Source organism: Lissotriton vulgaris, chromosome 5, assembly GCF_964263255.1.
Source record: "Lissotriton vulgaris chromosome 5, aLisVul1.2, whole genome shotgun sequence".
In the NCBI taxonomy this organism is placed as follows: Eukaryota; Metazoa; Chordata; class Amphibia; order Caudata; family Salamandridae; genus Lissotriton; species Lissotriton vulgaris.
Genome location: NC_141693.1, coordinates 73,963,361 through 73,976,231, shown reverse-complemented (window position 1 = coordinate 73,976,231; position 12,871 = coordinate 73,963,361). Strand labels below are relative to the sequence as shown.

Here is a 12,871-nt window from a genome sequence, read left to right as displayed (position 1 = left end):
CCGTACTATGAAAATCATCGCTATCGCTGTTGTGGGCCACTGAAGCCGAGGAGCTGTGCCGCTTAGTGCCAGCCCTAGTCACCACTTCGAGGATCTTGTTATCGCCGGCGGGTGCCGCTGGGTGCCCACCTTTAAGCCCTGTACTTTCACAGCTGCGCTGCACTTAGCGCCAGCTGCAAAGTTTAGGTCTGCGCAATTGCGCACATTGATTCTGCTGCATTGACAGCCGCCCTGACACTTTGGACAAAGGGCATTTGAACCCCGCTGAGAAGGCCAGCTGGCCTGGGGGACTGTTAGGTTTGTAGGGCGCCAGGCCCTAATGTGACTTATGTGGTGCTAGGAAATATGATTTATCTGCCAGAATGTGCACACCCTGTTTTATGCCCCCAAATATGGTTTTATGATTATGAGGTTTTGCATACTAGGTTTATGTTTGAGTTATTCTCTACTGTGGTTTATGCTAGTGAGATTATTTCCTAATATGCGTTATGCTTAGGAGGTTATGGTCTAATATGTTTAGACTTATGAGGTTGGTGCAGATTCTATTTCATGCCTAATGTGATACTGTGCATAATATGATTTAGGTTACAGGGTGATGCCGAGTCCAGTGTTTGCCAGTAATTACTGGTTGAGTTCTATGTTTATTCTATGTTCTACATTTACTATCTTTACTAAGTGATGGTTCTGACAGTGGTCCAAGTGGCCCTGTCATGTGTATATAATCGCCTGTAAATATTGCCCAGTGCCAGTTGGCACAGTGTATATTGTGTGATTACTATTCTAATGTGTTTTATGATAATAGAAAGGCTATTTTTGATATAACATTGTGTGGAGTTCCTTTTGTGGTGTGCCTAGTATGTTGTTGCTGTGTGGTTTGCACAAATGCTTTACACATGGCCTCCGGGATGAGCCTGACTGCTCGTGCCAAGCTACCAAGGGGGTGAGCAGCGGTTATCTTTGGCGTGTAACTCCCTTGCCCTGACTAGAGTGGTGGTTTCTGCCTGGCTTAGGCGAAAGCCCTAGCCAACCAGAAATCTAATTTCCAACATTTCTGTTTTACATAGGATTAATTTAAACTACGTTTGGAAGGAGTACAATGTGCTACAGTGCACAGTACTTGACTGCTCACTATACTAAAGTGTGCATTCATCTAGAGTACACACTACACTAAACCACACACGGCACTACATAGAGAGGACATTGTACTACACAATACCATGTACCGTCTGACATACTACACTATTCTACACTACCACATATGAAGCATACTACACCACACTGCCACACATGAAGCATATTACACTACACCACACATGAACCAAACTACACTACCAAAGTTTCAACAAGGGGCAGCCCTCCTATTAAAGTATAGTGTAGGATGTCCCTTACCAGTTTTAATCCCTTATTTCACACCTCACCACTTCACGTCACAAACCACCTCACCTGCACTCATCATACGGCAGCCTCTTCATCTCCAGAATAGTGACCCTTCAGGGGACCCGTAGGGCATTGCAGCATCGGCCAGACGAGGAGCACTGCCCTATCATGAAGCATGACATTTTCTAGGAGATGTCTGAGGGCACCATAATCAGTTTCACTGACTGTCCCTATCTAGTACTCTGACCAAGGCACTCTCCACTTTTTGAAAGACTGTGCCTCCTACTCTATCCTTCATAGGAACATTAGACCCTTGTTGAAACTTTGATTCTGTCTAGGAGCCTGGGCTTTTGGACCTCCCAATTAGGCTCCCTGTCCCCCCGTACCCCTTTCTCTTTGACAAGGGGTCCTTCTTGAAAAGCCAAACTACATTACACCACACTACCGCAGATGACAAATACTATACTACAACACACTAGCACACATAATGCATGCTACTCTATACCACACTACCACAAATGACACACACTATCATACATGAAGCATGCTACATTTCACAATGCTACCACACATGAAGCATACTACACTACACCACACTACACACAAATAAAATACTACCACACATGAAGCCTAGTACACTACACCGCACATGACGCATACTACACTACAACAAACTACGATACATGAAGTTTGCTATACTACACCCCAATACCACACAGGAGGCATGCCACAGTACAATTCCACGTTATTATTATTATTATGTTTCTTATATAGCGCCAGAATCGACCCCCGAAGGGGTATCTCCGCGCTTGCCTTGGGAACCCGTCCTGGCTTTTCCCTGTGAGATAGCCCCTACAGGGCATCCCCAAGGTGAAAGCCAGGCATCCCGCCGCGGGGGGGCCGTTGTGGAGATTAAGCAAGCTTAATGCCCAGAGTTGCAGAGTGTGAACCCCTGATTAGGTCAGGCACCGAAGCGAGAATTATCGAGTCCATGGACATTTGAGCTCAAGACCCTGCCGCGTCGGGAATTGAACCCTGGTCCCGGGTCTGACCTCTGCTTCAGGGTCTGCCTGCTCTAACCAGTGAGCCACACTTCTCCACATATAAAGCATGCTACACTACCTCACACTACCACACATACACGACACCACACATGAGACAAACTACATTACATTACTCTACAACTCATGAAACGTACAACACTACACCACACCACACAAGACGCATACTACACCACACCACACTGCCATACATGACACATGCTATACTAAAAAAGGAGAACATAGATCACTTGGAGAACTCAAAACCCAGGTGATAAAGAACCAATGATGATGCTATTCACCGAACCGACAGAGCGGAGAATCAACATATAACGCACCCTGAGTTAACGTGAATGAGGGTCTGTTGGAAATGGCCCTTTTTGCAGGGTCCTCCCCACATTTTTTGCCTTCCTCTTGTATTTTTTCTGACCTGTTGTTGGTGGTGACTCTGGGCACTTTACCACTGCTGATCAGTGCTAAAGTGCATATGCTCTCCCCTGTGTAAATATGTCTGTGAATTGGCATATCCCTGATTGGCTTATTTGGTTTACCTGTTAGTCTCTAGTAGTGTGGCCTATCTGTGCCCAGGGCTGGTACCCCAAATGCTGCTGGTGGTCCTGCAGCGCTGGTTTGCACCACCCACAGAAGCAGCTTGTAAAGTGTACCTCAGACCTACCACTGCAGTGTCTGTGTGCAGTCCAGAACTGCCATCTTGGCTGTGAAGTTCCCACACTTCCCAGCCCTTGAACCTTCCCTTGGTATCGTATCAGTCACCCCTATGGCAGGGTGCATTGTGTGTGTAAGGTAGGACATGGCTGGATATGTGTAGCATGTCCTGGTAGTGAATTACACCCCATTTCGTTTTTCACTACTGCAAGGCTACCTGTTCTCCATAGGTTAGAATGGGCAGGCTGGCTATTACATCTTATAGTCCTAACTGTCCCAGGGAACATGGTAGAAATTAGAGTTTAGAAAGCCTGAGCTCAGAGTAATTAAATAAATCTTTTAGCAAAGTTGGTTTTAATATTCTGTGTTTGAAAATACCACTTTTAGAAAGTAGGTATTTTCTTGCCTAAGCCTTCCAGTGTGCTCTGTTGTTATATGTATTGGCTGTCTGGGTTTAGAGGGGCAAGGCAGGCTGATTCAGACCTGGGTTGAATAGAGAGATCTGCATTGAGTACTGGGGAGGGGTAGCTCCTTGGCCTGAATAGGGCTGTGCCTGGCAAAGTGAATGCTGGCTCCACCTCCTACTGTGTGTCTGATGGCAGACCCCCTCTTTATGAAAGGAAGGATGCAACCTGATAAAAAAAAGTGCTCCAGGCCTGAGCAGAACTGGTTTTGACTGGGTTCAGTGACTAGTGACTTTTTAGAACAAAGACTTTTGGGGTATAAATGTCTGTGCCCAAACCCCTGACTTTTTGTATTGATCCTGGATGTCAAGAAGAATCTCTGTCCGTGTTACTGAAGGAATCTGCAGGAGAGGACTGTCCTTGTGCATGTGTGCTATTTCTTGGATTGGCCTGCGGTAGTTCCCCTTGGACTTGGAAGAAGAGGGAAAAGGACTTTGAAAGAACTTTTATTTTTCTAAAACAAGGGCTAGAAGACAGCTAGCCTGCTGCTGGAGTCACAGGCACATCTGACTCCCCCACCAGCCTCCTGATTCCTCCCAGCGAGGATTTCTATCTGCAGGTGAGGCTCCTGTGAGTTCCAGGGCCTCTAGTTCTACTACAGAGAAGAGAGTGCTGAAATCATCGAGAACGCCCGTTTGCGAGCCGCCGCAGCTGAAGAGTGTAATGAAAATCGCAAACCGAAGATCATTGCACTGCCCGCTTGCGGACCACAAAGTGCTCGCTAACCCCAGAGATCATCGCATCGCACGTTTGCGGGCTTTTCGAAGGCCCGCTAACCCCGGATCATCGCATCGAGATCATCGCATCACAACATCGCAGAGCGGGCGCCGTGCGTTCGCCAGTTTCCTCGCATCGCACCCGGATCATCGCTCCCTCGCTGTGCGCCATTTTATTTCATTGCAACAAGGTTGCACACACAACCGGACCAGTGCATCATCCTCCCTTGCGGCAAGGATTCAACGCATCGCTAGCCTAGCATGAAGAAGTCTGTCGCTTTGTCCTGCACGCATCCGCAGACCGGCGCATCATCCTCCCTTGCGGCAAGGATTCAACGCATCGCCGGCCTCGCGTGAGGAAAATCATCGCTACAGCTCGTTTGCAACATTTTGCTTGTTTTGCTACGAAATCCAGGTACTTTGTAAGTAAAAGGGTCGCAGAGACCTCTGCTTTGAACTGAACCCCTATTTGAACACTTTGAACTATTTTTACAGCATTCCAAGAGTACCCCTATTTTTCAGTATTGTGGCTTTTTCCAGTTATTGGTCTTGTGTTAAGTCTATATATAAAGATACTTCTTTTTTTATAACTACTTGTGTGGTGTCCCTTTGTAGTGTCCTTCACTGTGTTACTGTGTATGATCATAACTGCTTTACATACTGCCTCTGAGATAAGCCTAGCTGCTCGTGCTTCGTTACCACAGGGTTGAGCATGGGTTATCAAAGGGTATAGCCCCCTTACTCTGACTTAGGAAGAAGGGTCCCTACTTGGACAGTGGTCAGCCACCGCCAACTGGAGACCCCCCATTTCTAACAGGGTCTCTAGAACAAAAGGCCCTGAAAAAGTAAGACATGTGATTCATTCTCCTCTGAATATGATTGTAGCCCAACGGTAGCCCAATTAATCTCTGCTTCTCTCTCCCTCTTTGGTTTATACGCGTACTACGCAACAGCACACAAAATATACTTAATACGTTACCACACATGATACATACAACACTACACCACACATGACGCATACTACAGCACACCACACTGCCATGCCTGACACATACTATACTAAAGCAAAAGGAACAAATGATGGACGGAATGCTGAACTATGCAAACATTCACCCCAGTCACATGGATCTGGGTTTAATCCACTCCAGTTTGGACCCAGCCATATGTAAATCAAACCACGAAACCGGTCCCAGGATGCCTGTTTAAGGTCCAGGGAAGACCTGGCATGGCAGTGCGGGCTGGACTGTTCCCATGCCCATGAAGAACAGGGTCAAGACTGATTTGAATATGGCTTGGCCTGAACTGGGGTGGCGCAGTGAGCTAAAGAACGATGATGGATTCATCCCAGATCTGTGACTGGGGATGAGTGTCTGAAAAGCTTCAGCACTCTGTCCATCATCTCCTTTTGTTTACATACTATACTAAATCACACTACCACACATGAAGCCTACTACGTCACGACATATTGTATTAGACAACACACTATACTAACTCAAACACTGCACTAAATAGTACACACAACTGGACAATGCACTACCCAGGTGAGTACACTGCATTATACAAGCCCTATAATGTAAACTGTATGAGAAATACTAGTGGGCAAGACCACTAGACAACACCATGCACTACAGAGCACACAACCGCAGGTAGAACACCGCTTTAACAGGACTGTACACCACATAGGGTTCTAAACTATGAAACACACTGCACTAAAGAGTACACTTTACTACAACTCACACTACAGTAGACAGCATACAACACTAGACACAACTCAGTTACTGACTGCACACTGTTTATGCAGTACACTGCACACATCCATACACTGTGTGTATTAGCCAAACACAGAGCTAGAACGCACATTGTAATAGATAGTGAAGAATACACTGTCCTAGGAAGAACACTATTAAATACCGAACATTGCTGGATAGCACACTATACTAGTGACACATTGCACTACAACATGCACACTGTATTCAAATTAACCAGAGCATTAAATGGGCCTCTACTGTCATGCATTGAATGCCTGTACTTTCTTAATGTGAATGATCTCTAGGAATTTTGTTGGTTGGTGGCAGACAGCAGGGACTCGCAGTCCCCCACTACAGTGTGTCGGGAGGCACTGAAGCGGCCACAGATGCATGTGTGGGAGGAGCCTAGTCATTATTATTATTATTATTATTATTATTATTATTAAAAACATTTATAAAGCGCGTAGTCACCCGGAGGTATCCCAGCGCTAAGATCCCTACGTCTGCGGGTCTGTGGGCAAAGAGAGGGGGGGGGGGGAAGGGGGAAGTCAGAGTTCAGGGAAGGCAAGGTTTTTAGGGGAAAAGATGAGTTTTCAGCCGCTTCCTGAATCGTAAGTAGTTTGGTTCAGTTCTCAGGTCACGGGGGAGTGCGTTCCAGAGGCGTGCGGTGTGGACCGAGAAGCGTCTTCCACCCGAGCGTGCCTTCTTGAATCTGGGGATGATGATAAGAGATTCCTTGTCCGATCGGAGGGATCTTGAGGCTTTATAAGGTCTAATGAATTTTCTTAGAATAGGGGGGCCTTGATTTTGCAGCAGCTTGTGGGCCAGGCAGAGGGCTTTGAATTTCACTCGCTCCCTTACTGGGAGCCAGTGAAGGAGCTTCAATGCTGGTTTGGCCGAAGCTCTGGCAGGAGTGTTAGTAAGGATCCGGGCAGCGACGTTTTGGATTCTCTGTAACTTGTTCAGAGTTGCCTCAGGGGCGCCCAAGTAAATAGAGTTGCTATAATCAAGCCTAGATAGTATCAGGCCTTGGATTAGTAGTTTTTGCGAGGTGGAAGGAAGTAAGGGCAGGATCTTTCTCATTGATTTCAGGAGCCCGAAGCAAGTCCCGGCTACTTTTTTTGCTAGCGCGGTGAACGACAGATCGGTTTCGAGCCACACACCCAGACTTTTTACTTCCTGTTTTGGGTCTGGTGGCGGGCCCAGACAGGGTGGCCAGATGTTCTGGGGGAGGGTGAGTCCTTTCTGACCAAGGAGGAGAATGTCAGTCTTTGACCCATTCAGTTTTAAGGCTGAACTGTTCATCCAACCTTGTATCTGCGTCAGACAGTTGAATAAGTCCGCAGGTTGTTGGCTAGGGTGGGATAAGGACACAACTAATTGTGTGTCATCAGCATAGCTGACGATACTCACTCTGAACGGGATGACAACCTCCTCCAATGGGGACATGTAGATATTAAATAATGTGGGGCTCAGGGAGGAGCCCTGAGGCACGCCACATTGGAGGGGTGTTTCGGAGGAGCGGGTGTTATTCTCCCAGATCTGGAAGGAACGTTGGGCCAGAAAGGACGAGAGCCAGGATAGTGCGGTACCTTCCACACCGACCCTCTTAAGCCGTTTAATAAGGAGTTGGTGGTTGACGGTGTCGAAGGCCGCGCTAAGGTCGAGGAGGATCACTGCCACTGATCCTCCTTCATCTAAGAGTGCTCTGGCCTCCTCTACCGCCGCCAGGAGGGCGATGTCCGTGCCCTGCCCTGGGCGGAAACCTGTCTGTGAGCTTTTTAGCCGGTTGTTGGATTCCAGAAACTGTGATAGTTTCTTATTCGCCAGTTTTTCAGCAATCTTGCTGGTCCCGGGGAGAAGGGAAATTGGCCTATAGTTGGCCAAGTTCACGGGGTCCAAGGAGGGTTTCTTTAATAGCGCTTTGACAACTGCTGCCTTCCAGCTAGGGGGGACGACTCCCTGTTGGAATGAGGCGGTGATAAGATGGGTGAGGGGAGGGACGATGATGGGGGCTACTTCTTTGAGGGTCCGTAGCGGAGCGGGGTCCCTAGGATATCCGCTTTTGATGGTATTTAGCGTATTTTCGACTTCTTCGGTGGTTACTTGTCCCCAAGAGGATAGGCGGGGGGAGGTAGGAGTATCGGGTGAATCGTTATCCTCGCACAAATTTGTAGGAGGGATCGAGTCGAGGATTTTTTGAATTTTTTCTTGGAAGAAGCTAGCTAGCTGATGACATTTTTCCTGATCTGCCTTGGGGTCTGGGGGATTTCTCGGACCGGTGTCTGGGACCTTAAGGAGTTCTTTCAAGATGATAAAAGATTCTTTGCTAGAGCAAGCTGAATTTTCTATTCTTTCCTGAAAGAATAGACTTTTTGTCTTGCAAATGGAAGTTTTGTAAGTTAGTAGGGAGGTGAGATAAGCGTCCTTCTTTGCCTTGGACTTATCCTTCCTCCAGGAACGTTCTGTTCTTTTACATTCCTGTTGCAGAGACTTAAACTCTGGAGTATACCAAGGAGCAGGAGGCACTCGTTTGGTATGTTTGAGAGTGGCAGTTTTAGGGAGGAGTTTGTCTAGAGAAGATGTGATCCAGGAGTTGAACTGTTTATCGGCCGTTACAGGATCGGTGGAAAACGTGGGGATGGAGTTTGAGAGAGTGGTGGCCCATTCGGTTGGTACAAGCTTGTGCCACCGTCTATCGGTGACCTGGATTTTCACGGTTTGGGGGGGGGACAGTAGGTGAATCCCAAAAGATAGGGATTAGGCATGGCAGAGGCAGGGGAGGGCTGGTGGTGATATTAGCGATATTGGTGAGGACGGGGCTAGGAGGTGTCCCTTATCGTGGGTGGGTTCGTTATTAACCAACCGGATGTTAAATGACATCAGGTCCAGAAGAAGGTCGGAAGCTGTCCGGTCAGTGGGGTCTGTGAAGTGAAGATTCAGATACCCTACGATGAGAAAATTAGAGGCGGAGGAGGCTAATTGTGATACTGTTTCAGTGACAGCATTAAGGAATTTCCCAGGAGTACCCGGAGGGCGGTAAATCAGTAGTCCCGAGAGGGAGTGTGTCGGGGAGGTTTGGATGGAAAAATGGCAGCTTTCGCAGTCTTCAATGTTGGCGTTTTTGGTTCTACAGATAAGGTGTTCTCTGTAGATTATGGCCAACCCCCCTCCTCTCCCTCTGGGTCTGTGCAGGGCTTGAATGAGATATCCTGGGGGAAGGGCGATGATGATATCCGAGTCAGAACTGTCAGAAAGCCAAGTTTCAGTGAGAAACAGTGCGTCCAGGCCATGATCTTGTATCATCAGATTGGTTTCATGTGCATGCTTAGGGAGGGAGCGGCAGTTAAGAAGGCCCATCTGTAGTCCAGGTTTGGCTAAGGTCTGAGTAACTGGGTTGCAGCGCGTGCAGTTGGAAAAGGGTTTACCTTCGTCGTGAATATAGCGACACCCTTGGTTTTTTTCCGGTTGGAGAACCAGGAGCATGTCTCCTGTGTACACCAGAAGATCGGGAGGTGAATCCGACAGAGTCCCTGGGCCTGGGTCCGTCCGGGCCCGGACGGGCCCAGACGGGCTTGCCTTAGGCGCGCCCGCTGCGCCCGTCCGCTGCGCGTACGTGAAATGCACATGTTTAAGAAGGTGAAGGGGGCGTGGCCTTGAGCGAGTGGGTGTGGCCACAGGACCGGCTCACTCGCTGCTGGCGGCGATTATCTGGGCGTTCCCGCTGCAGCGTTAGCTCTGCTGCGCGGTGATAGGAGAAGCGATAATTAGCCCACAGAGGATCGATCAGGTAGGAGAGGGAAGTAGCGGTGACAAAATATTACACACAAAGTTTTTAAAATCAACGCAGTTTCAAGTTTTAAAAGCGCTCCCGGCTGTGCCTCAGGAGTAGTGATCTCTATTGTGCATATAGGGCTTTTAAGCCTCCAACAGCGTTGGATCTCTTGGCACTTTTCTGGTCAGCTGGAGGGCGGCAGACGGTGGGGACTCGCAGTCCCACACTACAGCACGCCAGGAGGCGCGGAAGTGGCCACATCGGAGTGTGTGGGAGAAGCCTGGTTAACACGCATATAGCGCTCTCAAAACCCCTGCAGCGGGGGACGCACTCAGGTCAAGCCCGGGCCAAGGGCAGGCCCGCCAGCGCCTATCCACGGACGAATGAGGCTGGGCCTACCCCACTTGGCTGCTCACTTTCAAAGGTACTGTACCCTGATGTTGGGGCTCAACTCTTAGATTGTATGGAGTTGCTGTAATTGGGTTTATATTGCACTGTTTAGACGTGTACATAGTTTCGCCCAACTTTATCTTTTTGTGTGTGACGTGGCTATTTGGACATGCTTAAGATGTTGAAGAGAAAGTTTGCCAATAGCATGGAGGGGGTGGACGCAAAAAGAAACGGCACTCTGGATGGGTACATTGAGAAGTCGGCGAGTGCCTTGGACAAAAAAAATGTGTTCTCGGCAAGACGGTTATCTAGGTCTTCTGCTGCAATTACAACAACTTTGCCTAGTGAGGGCAAATCTACTACACCTAACACTCCCAAAGGATGTATGGATGGGGACCAAGAGGAGAAACACAGACACTTAAGCAGTCTAAAGTACACGCAACAAGAAGAAATATGGGCTGATGCCTGAAATGCATCGGGTTTACACCACCATCGTTACTTATGATGAATTATGGATTGCTACATGCGGAAGAAACAAGCCTGGATTGGCATTTCTCACGCATTTGAATATTTAAATGATCATGTTTTCACATAAGGACTGAAGAAAATATTGAAGAATGAGGAACATTTGATCACAAATTAAAATTAAACAGATTAAATTGGATTGACATTGTTGATTATTTTGGGCCTTCCCTTGATGGTTGTGCATCTTAGGATTGGTGCACTCATTGCCACCAGCTGTACTGGGTATATTAGCTTGTTTTGGACAGTGTACCCTGCCTTTGAGCATAAGTTACATTTATGGATTATTAGCGGTGTGCATTCTACCATTCATGTATAGCAAGTGCATTTTCTGTCCCACCCTAATAGTTTGCACCCAAATTAAGTTTGTCAAAATGTGAATTATACAAAACATTGTTAGAAAAAGCAATATACCATACCATTCTATAACACCCCATCCCATTTTCACGAACAGTAACATACAGAGATAATCATCACAGTGATATTTACCTTTATAACTCTTCACCACCTCTGGGCACTGAATCTTCACATTATTACACCTGTAATAAATAACACACATCATCTTTGTATTAAAGAGTAAGACAAGTCACAGCAACAAAGTATGAACATCACATAAGACCTGTATTTGAAATAAATCAGCATTAAGAGCAACACCTGCAGACTAGTGCTCAGTGTGAGTTACTGTTTATAGACAACAGCCAATGCTCTAGCAATATCCCAAAGTGCCTTTATTATCTCATGATAGGATGTGGGTGTTCTAAGGCAGATAGCTCAGTGAGAGCAGCGTGCATCATGTGATGCTATGGAGTGCCACAGCGTGGGTTATCTCAGTGAGAGGGGGGCTACTAACAGGTGACATCTGCTCCTGGGGGCACCTAGTGTATATAATTCAGTTCAGTTCAAGAAGTCTTTATTCGATTGCTGCATCATAAAAGACATACAAAGTACACATCAATAAAAAGATTATATAAACTGGATAAAAACATCTAAAACCATATTAAATCGCTTATACAGACTTCATGTGAATGGATACAAAAATGTAGGAAAAACACAATGATTGCCAAAAACACCCAAGATAAACTAAGCTACTCACATACAGGTAAGCATAAATCATTAATAGCCCCTAGTTATTTGCTTTTAGTGAACCTGGTTCTGAGAGTCCAAGCCCATCCTAAGTATTTTGCCACACCTACTACGATTAATGGGGACAGATTAGTTCTTAGAATTCTACTGGCATCGATAGCTGAGCGAGTACCTAGGCTTCTGCAGACCGGGCTAAGCCAACTGGACCTGGGGGCGGCATACAGAGGACATACAAACAAAAAATGGTTCAGACTTTCACCCTGACCATGGCAGTTTGGACAGTACCCTGTCCCGCCAGAGCCCCATTTTTTGGTGAACTCCCTTAGTGGCAGCGAGCCACATCTAAACTGGTGGAATAATTTGCGATCCAGGGGTTTTGTTATCATGTCCCAATATTTTTCAAGCTTGGGGGCGTCTTTAAAGTCGATAAATAGACTAGTAATGTTGCTTGAAGGCAGACTCAGGTGTCTATTAAGAACCACCCAGTCCCAATAAAGCACTTTTAAGACTTTTTTTGGGGGGAAGGTAGCAGATTCGGGAACTAACCACAGATCTCTATACCCCAAGGCATACAGGGATGATCTTAAGTGCCTAAACCAGCCGATGTTCGAAGAGCCAGGAAGTTCTCTAACCTCTAAACATGCCCTAGCATAAAAATTGAGTTCCGGCGTCGTCCACAGACTTCTCCAAAATGCCAATGGACGAAATCTCGCCTGGTCCTCCACAGGTTGGCACCCAAGATCGTACATAAGCGGGATCCGCGGAGTTGACTGAGGCAGACCCGTAGCCACCCTGAGAAATTTATTTTGGGCTGATTTCAAAGGGTCCAGTTTACTATAGCCCCATAGTTCCGCCCCGTATAAAACAGAGGGTAGAACCTTAGAACCATAGATCTTAATTAAAGGTGAAATTGGCCGAGTAAAAGAGCCTTTATGCTCTTTGATCAGCGCACCACCTATCTGCAGATGTTTTAAGGCCATAAGCTCAACCTGATGGGTCCAACTTAGGGTCTCACTAAATGTAGCTCCCAGGTAGGTGAACAACTTCGTTTGTGTCAGGGGCGTACCCCCCCCATAGTAACCCTTGCGCT

General features: G+C 47.1%; 1 protein-coding gene across 1 annotated transcript in view; it reads right to left on the bottom strand.

The window, feature by feature from the left end:
• LOC147710223 (E3 ubiquitin-protein ligase TRIM39-like) overlaps positions 1–12,871 on the bottom strand; it is a 150,818-nt gene that overhangs the window by 3,864 nt on the left and 134,083 nt on the right. The window contains exon 5 of the mRNA XM_086920903.1: positions 11,188–11,237. Within this exon, the coding sequence (XP_086777029.1) occupies positions 11,188–11,237 (50 nt within the window). The remainder of the gene's footprint in view (positions 1–11,187; positions 11,238–12,871) is intronic.